The sequence below is a fragment of the Erythranthe guttata genome, chromosome 13 (genome assembly GCF_056151865.1).
Source record: "Erythranthe guttata isolate IM_541 chromosome 13, IM_541, whole genome shotgun sequence".
Classification (NCBI taxonomy): Eukaryota; Viridiplantae; Streptophyta; class Magnoliopsida; order Lamiales; family Phrymaceae; genus Erythranthe; species Erythranthe guttata.
The window spans coordinates 15217592-15226264 of record NC_142545.1 but is presented as its reverse complement, the minus strand read 5'-3'; the positions used below and the strand labels follow the sequence as shown (position 1 = coordinate 15226264).

Here is an 8673-nt window from a genome sequence, read left to right as displayed (position 1 = left end):
AATATTTTAATGAAATTTAATAAATCTTACGATTTACGATTCGTTACGATTTACGATTCGCAAATTTGACAAAACGATTTTCGATTCGATTTACGATTTGACAACCATGACCACAAGTATCACATAAAATGGAAAAAATAAAATAACATAATGCTGTAGATTTCTTCGTGCATTTTTTCTCCCTTTTGAAAATTCTCTTGTGTGTTCTACATCAAATGAGGAGGCAAAAGGATTCAAAAATTTCAACCTATAATTTTAATACAAATATTAAATTACAGACATCCATAGATAAATGTATATTAGTCCAAAATTTCTATAAGAACGGCGACGGATCATTACGCCCCAATAGTCATGGTGCTACAAAATCCATCGAAAATTCTTGTTTATTCGTCAAAAAATCGATTCTTGATTTCAAGATCTGAACCTTGTTTTCCAATAAACCCCTAATTCTCTCAACTGGGCTTCTGTCAAATTAATCAAGAACTCATGGTGAATAGGAAACTTGGCCCTACTCCGTAGTTTCTTGAGTTCTTCTTCCATTTTCTTCTCCGTGTCATGGAAGAAATTTAGCAGACTGACGCCCCTCATTTTTTTGCACGAAGAATGACTCTTTTTGGTCTTGTAAGATTCGATGATTCGTCGAACTTCTTCTGAATTTTGAGGCCAAATATCAGGTTCTTGATTGGTGGTTGCTTCAGAGATGACCATACATGTGCTAACGTTACAAAGGGTGGTCAATTCATGTAATTTCTTGATTAAACCATCTTTTCTATTCTTGAACGCCAACTTCCTTGATTTCTCATTACAGATGAGTTCCACTTTGAGTTTCCCCCGATCCACCATTATTGAACTGATAACTCAAAAAAATATTTGAAAACACAGTAAACAATTAAGTAAGAAGAGATCAGAAGAGCAAAATTATGAAGAATATTGTCTGTGGCGAACAAATGTATTTATAGATGTGTTCAAAAACATGGTCAAGAGAGAGAGAGAAAATACCTAGGGAGAATGACGGCGGTGGGAGAGCTAGGAATGAGAGCAAGAGGGTTTGAGATAGCACGACCATGGGCCGGTTCAGACTGGTTCACTCCGGTTCACGATTCATTTTTTCCGGAACCGGAACCGGCCCGTACTACACACAGTTCGGCGGGCCGGACCGGGTCGGCCCGAATATATATATATATATATATATATATATATATATATATATATATATATATATATATATATATATATTTGAAAATACTAGATGAATAAATAAATTAAAAGAATTACTTTTAAATATGAAAAAACACAAAAGAAAATAAGTAAAATGACTTGAACTTAATTTTATAGGAAAAAATGGGGTCTGAGGGTATTTATCGGAAAAAAATGGCGGGGGGGGGGGGGGGGGGGGGGGGGGGCGTGGGGGGATTCAAAAAAGACCAAATAACGGCCGGTTCAAGTTTTTTAAGCTTTTTTAGTTTTTTTTTTTTTTTTTTGTTAAATTTTGGGTGAACCGCAGCCCGAGGGTTCACGGTTCACCTATTTCAAGAACCGGTGCCGGCCCGAAGGACACGGCCCGGTTCACGGTTCCGGGACCGGTTCACCGGTCAACGGGCCAGTTCACGGTTCCGGGACCGGTTCACCGGTCAGCGGCCCGGTCCGATTCGTCAACGGACCGGTTCCGGGCCGAAAACCGGCCCATGGTCGTGTCTAGTTTGAGAGATTGAGGGAGCCTGCAGTTGCGTTAATAAGGTACAGAGCTCACCGTGGTGGTTTCGTTAATCGCCGTATCGATCGATCGCGGAGTTGCATTACGAATCTATTGTATGTAATTTTTGTTTTTTCTGCCCTAATTTTGTTCTGCCTTAACATAATTGTTGATACTCTGTAATGGTGAAGAATATGATTTCGGATTGAAGTCATGTTTCGTAATTTATTTCGGAATTTTTGTTGCATTGATTTTGATGGCAAATTTTTAGAACACCTGATTGTTTTAATTGCTATATCATTTTAATGATCTTTGTTACTTGCCGTTTTATGAACTTCTTAGGTTTCTCAAGTCAAGAGTTCTTATATTCAATAATGTTCAAGTTAATGGGAACATTAAAACTGCTATAGATAGTTACATTTTCATGTGTACAAGTTCTATATTTACTCTATTTTAAAATAACGAGTGAAGCTTTAGTTATTGATAGTATTTGATCTCGGCCACGAAAAATTCTATGCTTCTTGGTTGTTTTTTTAACATGGATATTTTTTGTTATTCATCAGGCTCCAAACTTGAAGTTTTGGGCTTTTCCAAGTATTCAATTAGGTGGTGTTTCAATCTGGAATACCTTTCATTGGTGCAAATGTTGTATATCTCATCCACAAAGGGTTTTGATGCAGGTCTTGTGTAGAGCATATGTTTCCTGGAAATGTCTGGTTAATGCCGTAGATTCCATTGGTTGCTTAAAGAGAAATTTCTCGGTAAGACCTTATTCTGGTAAACTTATTTTTTGAAGTGTAATATGATAACAGACTATTTATGCAAATTTATCTCCTTTACATTTCCTATTGTGTGGAAGTTTAGTAATAAGTATATTTTTATTGAGTTGTGTTTACTCGGTGAAAAATTATTGCTGCAATCAACAACTTTTCTAAATAGAAGAAGCAAAGCTTGTATATGTACATTTCTTGTTCTAGGAGGTTAAAAATAATTATACAATCATTGAATGGAATTATAACATTTTTCCCTTTGGTTATAAAACACCTTGTATTCTAAATAATATCTATTGACATGATACATCTTGTTGCAACAGAAAAATGCATTACAAGCTCAAAAATACTTGGTGAGAGTGTTTAAAAAGCTCAGGTTCAGTGTTTGCTATTGAAATCAAATTATCATACTGTTTTACGTTATTTATTTAAGTTTCCAGTTCAAATAATGTTTATGTTCCACACAGGAAAGCAAGAAAACGAATAAGAGGTGTGACCAACTCTGCTTATCAAATATGAAGATAAACATGGATGATATATGCCCTTGAAAGTTATAGGAGTGAAAACAGTTGATTACAGGACACTGCCAAGTCATGAAGCAAGTTATAGATTAGCTGGGTACATATTGGTTCATTCTGCCTACTGTTAGAAAATGACATTGTGGTAGGAGTTTACAGATATTACTGATATTAGATGAGTTTTTTTACATTTGCATGGAAATACAGATATTGGCTTAGTTTGTTGAATTAAATACGGATTTCACTTGATTTATTTGAAGAGTTCTTTGTACTTTGTTATATTCTAATGAATTTTATTAGATCAATGCTTACTACTATCCTTTTACAAGAGCTTAGAACAATTTAAGCGTCCTATTTTTCAGGTTTTTGGGATACAATTATCTGCATTTAATTGATAAAATTTGTGATACACATTAGTGTCTCTAGACAGGTTATATTACTCTTTTAAAGTCTCTTATAGGACACTTAATTTTGTGTCAAATTCTGTTGTGTTACTTCTAAATGTCCCTATATATTCCATATGGGACATTTTTATACGTCTCCAAATCATATAAGGACGTTTGTATGTGTCTTAATACAATATTTTTGGGACACTTAATTTTGTCTCCAACTGTATCCAGATATTTATAACTGTCCTATTAAGTGTCCCGATAGAGCTATGTTGGGACACTTTAAGTGTCCCGAACTTTATGCGACACACATACATGCGACATTTGTAATAAGTGTCTCGAAAATTACAAATGTCCCAATATGTACCTTATTGGGACACTTATCTATGCCCTAATAGGGACTTTTTGTTGTAGTGGAGTTGATGAAAGCGAGACGAATATCGAAAGGAACGGGGTTCACTTGGATTGGAACCAATGCTGGTTTAGAAGCTTTTCATGCTGGGCAGTCACTGTGATATTTATCAACAATGGCAGTATTATTTGTCAGGTAAAAGATTTTGTTATGTTCTCTCTTGCAAGAACTCTCCTGTATTTGTAACTTAAGATTATGCTGATTTTATTTTTATTTTTTTTGTTTTTTTCTAGGGGTTATTTTACATACGCCCTAGCCACCAAATAAACTAGGGATAAACCGAAGCCCAAATCATCCTTTGACATACCCCCTGGGGAAACGAAAGTACTATACTACCTTTATGTGAAATTTTCGGCCAAACTGCATTCAGCATTTATGGTCCTGCATTTATCATTTTCGTTGATTTATTTATTATTATTTTCCTTTTTTTTTTTTTATAAATCTGCTTGTTAAATATATATATATATATATATATATATATATATATATATATATATATATATATATATATATATATATATATATATATATATATATATATATATATATATTTTTTTTTAAATTAAAAAATATATATTTTTTTAACTTTTTTTTATTTATTTTTTATTTATTTTTAATTTTCAAAACAATATGTTTACAGTACTGAAAATAACTACATGTAACTATAGTACCTATAGTAATTCATAGTTATGTTCGTTTTTTCCCCATATTTTTAGTCGATCAATTGTATACACACACGAATACTGACTTATACAAAATAAATTCATAAAACCCCAACAAAAATTTACAAATTTAAATATTTTTATTATAAATCACATCAGAACCAATAAAATACAAATCGAAAATGCATAAATATACGCATATGTAACTACATGTTACTATAGTAATGTATAGTAATGTATACAGTTTGTCAAATACTGCTTCACATGTGACTTCAACCAATTTTTTGACACCTTGAAGGAGAGGATCAATGGCTTTCATAAGCTGCAATTGCAAAATCAAAACAAAAAAAAAATTACTTAGTTGCAAATCAACAAAATTTGATGAAACATCAAAACACTCAAAAATCAACAAACACTAAAAGATCGAGAGATAGTGAGAGAGGTTATTGCTGGGAAATGCTACAAATTTTATATCAAACATACAGTGAATCCTCACCCCCCCTCGCCTCCTACCAAAACCCTAGGCGCCGCTACTAACCACCCGCAGTTTCGCGCACCCACAAATGCAGAAAATTATAGAAATAAATCTGTAAACATAAAAAATAAACAAAATTACCATCAAAATATAGAGCTCGACGAGAGGAATCCAACGGTGGGTAGCCTGTCGAATTTCGACTGATGGACACAAAGAACTCCTCCGGCAAGACCACCGTCGTCGAATGAAAAAAAATTGCAGAAACAGATCTGTTCTCCAAACTGAATGAAATCACCACCAAAAGAAAGAGCTCGACGAGAGGATTCCAACGGTAGTTAAACCATCGAATTCCGACCACCGGAGAGAATTATGGCTCCGGGAAGCAATTTCACCGGTGGGAGGTTTGTGGAGGCGGGATTTGAATCTGTGAGAAGAAGAGAGACCGAAATGTGAGTGTCTAGGGTTTAAAACTGATTTTAAAAGGGTATTATAGGTACTTCAGAGGGGCCAGGGGGGTATGTCAAAATATTTTCGAAATTAGGGGGATTTCCCTTAAAGTGTAATCCACTTGGTAGTTAGTTCTATATAATTTGGGAATGAGGGGGTCTACAAAATAATCCCTTTTTTCTAATTGTTCTATAAAACAAAAAATGGCTATTATAATTTCTAAGGGTGTGAAGGTTTTTTGAAAATTTATACCACAAATTAGATAATATTTGAAAGTCGAGTGTTAAAAAAAAAGAAACCTTTGGGGTAAATGTTATATATACTATAATTTAGGGGTGTAAAGTGTATTAAATACACTATGTCGGCTAGAGTGTTTCGGACAATAGTGAGCGTGTGCGTCACCATTGGTGAATGCAGAGAAAACACCACTAATGCTAAATCCCAAACCACTAATCAAATCAAAGAAACCGCCTCTGGTTTTTCGATATACTAAAGCTAAAACCATCTTCTTCCCAAAAGTGAATCAATAATTCCACAACTCCGACACTTTAGATATTTATAATAAAAAAACCCTAATTAAAGGACAAATGTACTATTAAACCTTTTTCTAAAAACAAATGCCACTACAGAAATCAAAATCAAATACCATCAGATATTTAATTGTATCTTCTTCATCCCGAAACTGCCCACAGTGTTCAGTATGATCAGTATTCATCAAAACTGAAGCTGAAAGCTATAAATACACACTAAACCACGACCACCTTTCATATCTACAATCAAATCACAATTTCTTCGAAGAAAAATAAAATTTGGAAGCGAGTCATAAGATGATGTCATCAAGCGGGACGATGGGGAGCCACCTGGCGCGGCGGCTAGTTCAGATTGGCGTGCGTGACGTGTTCTCTGTTCCCGGCGATTTCAACCTAACTTTACTGGACCATCTCATAGACGAGCCGGAGCTGAATTTGATCGGCTGCTGCAACGAGCTGAACGCGGGCTACGCCGCCGACGGCTACGCACGTGCCAATGGAGTCGGCGCCTGCGTGGTGACGTTCACCGTCGGCGGTCTCAGCGTCATCAACGCCATCGCCGGCGCCTACAGTGAGAACTTGCCGATCATCTGCATCGTCGGTGGGCCCAACTCCAACGATTACGGTACGAGTCGGATCCTCCACCACACAATCGGTCTGCCGGATTTCTCCCAGGAGCTACGGTGTTTTCAGACCGTCACCTGCGCTCAGGTAAAATACAAATCGAATTCGAATTAGCCCTAAATCGTAATTAATTACGGTGAATCGTAGATCACCTAACGAAATTCGTACTCTGTGTTAATTAATTACAGGCTGTTGTTAACAATTTGGAAGATGCTCATGAATTAATCGATACAGCAATTTCCACTGCTTTAAAGGAAAGTAAGCCAGTGTATATAAGCATAAGCTGCAATTTGCCTGCAATTCCCCACCCAACTTTTGCAAGAGAACCTGTCCCATTTTTTCTTGCACCAAAGTAAGCCTCCCACATTTCTCTCTCTGAATTGGTTTTCCAACGTATGATTGATTCCTCGTTCTTTGTCGAATTTCTTGCAGGATAAGCAATCAGCTCGGTTTAGAAGCAGCAGTCGAAGCAACAGCCGAGTTTCTAAACAAAGCTGTCAAACCAGTCATCATAGCAGGTCCAAAGATGAGGGTTTCAAGGGCACAACAGTCTTTTCTCGACCTGGCCGACGCTTGTGGCTATCCAATAGCAGTCATGCCCTCAGCCAAGGGACTCGTCTCTGAGCAGCACCCGCACTTCCTCGGTACATATTGGGGTGCGGTGAGTACCACCTTCTGTGGGGAGATTGTGGAATCGGCTGATGCGTATGTATTTGTGGGCCCCATTTTTAATGACTACAGCTCGGTGGGATACTCTCTGCTGATCAAGAAGGAGAAATCGGTCATTGTGGAGCCTAACCGTGTGACCATAGGCAACGGGCCTTCCATTGGTTGGGTTTTCATGGCGGATTTTCTGAATGCCTTGGCCAAGAAACTGAAGAAGAACAACACTGCCATGGAGAATTACAGTCGGATATATGTTCCACCTGGCATTGCTTTGAAGCTCGACAAGGACGAGCCTCTCAGGGTCAACATTCTCTTCAAACACATACAGGTATAGAAAGACCTTCTACGATTTTTTTTTACTTCAATAATTTGTACGATAAATGATATGATATGAACCAATATATACTTGAATTACAGGAAATGCTTAGTGGAGACAGTGCAGTAATTGCAGAGACAGGAGATTCATGGTTTAACTGTCAAAAACTCCGCCTCCCTGAGAATTGCGGGTATTTTAATCTCGTTGCGTACTAAACCGAGTGATCTGAATCATTTATGTGAAACCCTATTATATTCCAAGTTCTCAACTGAGCAAAACTTTTAAAATTCTTGTGTTTATACAGATATGAATTTCAGATGCAGTATGGATCTATCGGGTGGTCTGTCGGAGCCACTCTTGGTTATGCTCAGGCTGCAAAGGATAAACGTGTTATTGCCTGCATCGGTGATGGAAGTTTCCAGGTGAGAGTGTGTGCATTAACGAGCAACTTTCGAATTAACATCACACAATTCATTAACAAATGAATTTGATTTCCACAAGTACAGGTTACAGCTCAAGATATATCTACTATGATAAGATGCGGGCAGAAGAGCATTATATTCCTCATCAATAACGGAGGATACACAATTGAGGTAGAAATTCACGATGGTCCGTACAACGTGATCAAGAATTGGAACTACACGGGCCTTGTGGACGCTATCCACAATGGAGAGGGCAACTGCTGGACTGCCAAGGTTAGCATATATTTGACATTTTTTAATAAAACTAATTTCGATTTATCGATAATCGAATTATAACACATTGGTCGCTGGAAAAACCAGGTGAAAACGGAAGATGAACTGGTGAAAGCAATAGCAGCTGCGACAGATACGTACAAGGAATCGTTGTGTTTCATCGAAGTGCTGGTTCACAAAGATGATACTAGCAAAGAATTACTGGAGTGGGGATCGCGTGTTTCTTCCGCTAATAGCCGACCTCCGAATCCGCAATAGGAAGTTCTTTATAGTTTATTCTGTAATTTGTCGACAGAGTAACAATGGAAGTTCACTGTATTTCGAGACAAACTATCTTCTAGTATTTTGTACAAGCTCCCAGATATTCTATGATAAATTTTCCCTGTTTCCTTTTTGCTCCCCAAAATTGTTAAAAAGTTTTTTAATTATTGCAAATATTCTTGAATTTTTAAAAGCCAAAATTAAAATGCTAATTA

At 36.8% G+C, this 8673-nt stretch overlaps 1 protein-coding gene and 1 long non-coding RNA gene across 3 annotated transcripts; both read left to right on the top strand.

The window, feature by feature from the left end:
* The first annotated feature begins 1892 nt into the window (after positions 1-1892).
* Positions 1893-3252, top strand: LOC148766010 (uncharacterized). Its single transcript, XR_016029253.1, has 3 exons — positions 1893-2454; positions 2787-2839; positions 2931-3252. It is a non-coding gene; the product is annotated as an uncharacterized LOC148766010 (long non-coding RNA).
* A 2562-nt stretch (positions 3253-5814) lies between these two features.
* On the top strand, positions 5815-8603 carry LOC105968443 (pyruvate decarboxylase 1). 2 transcript variants are annotated; one of them, XM_012993078.2, is made up of 7 exons: positions 5815-6607; positions 6709-6872; positions 6953-7514; positions 7604-7692; positions 7807-7924; positions 8009-8197; positions 8285-8603. In XM_012993078.2, exons 1-7 carry the CDS (start codon positions 6194-6196, stop codon positions 8453-8455), a joined length of 1707 nt encoding a protein of 568 aa, XP_012848532.2. In that variant the 5' UTR covers positions 5815-6193; the 3' UTR covers positions 8456-8603. The 2 variants fall into 2 exon arrangements, with proteins under 2 accessions (XP_012848532.2, XP_088667445.1); XM_088811319.1 differs by lacking the exons at positions 5815-6607; positions 6709-6872 and having other exon boundaries at positions 6939-7514.
* Positions 8604-8673: the final 70 nt, after the last annotated feature.

Coding starts and splice junctions, on each gene's coding strand:
- LOC105968443 (XM_012993078.2), top strand. CDS start 6,194: ATGATGTCATCAAGCGGGACGATGGGGAGCCACCTGGCGCGGCGGCTA. Junction 7,925..8,008: donor TCGGTGATGGAAGTTTCCAG/GTGAGAGTGTGT, acceptor CCACAAGTACAG/GTTACAGCTCAAGATATATC. Junction 8,198..8,284: donor GCAACTGCTGGACTGCCAAG/GTTAGCATATAT, acceptor TGGAAAAACCAG/GTGAAAACGGAAGATGAACT.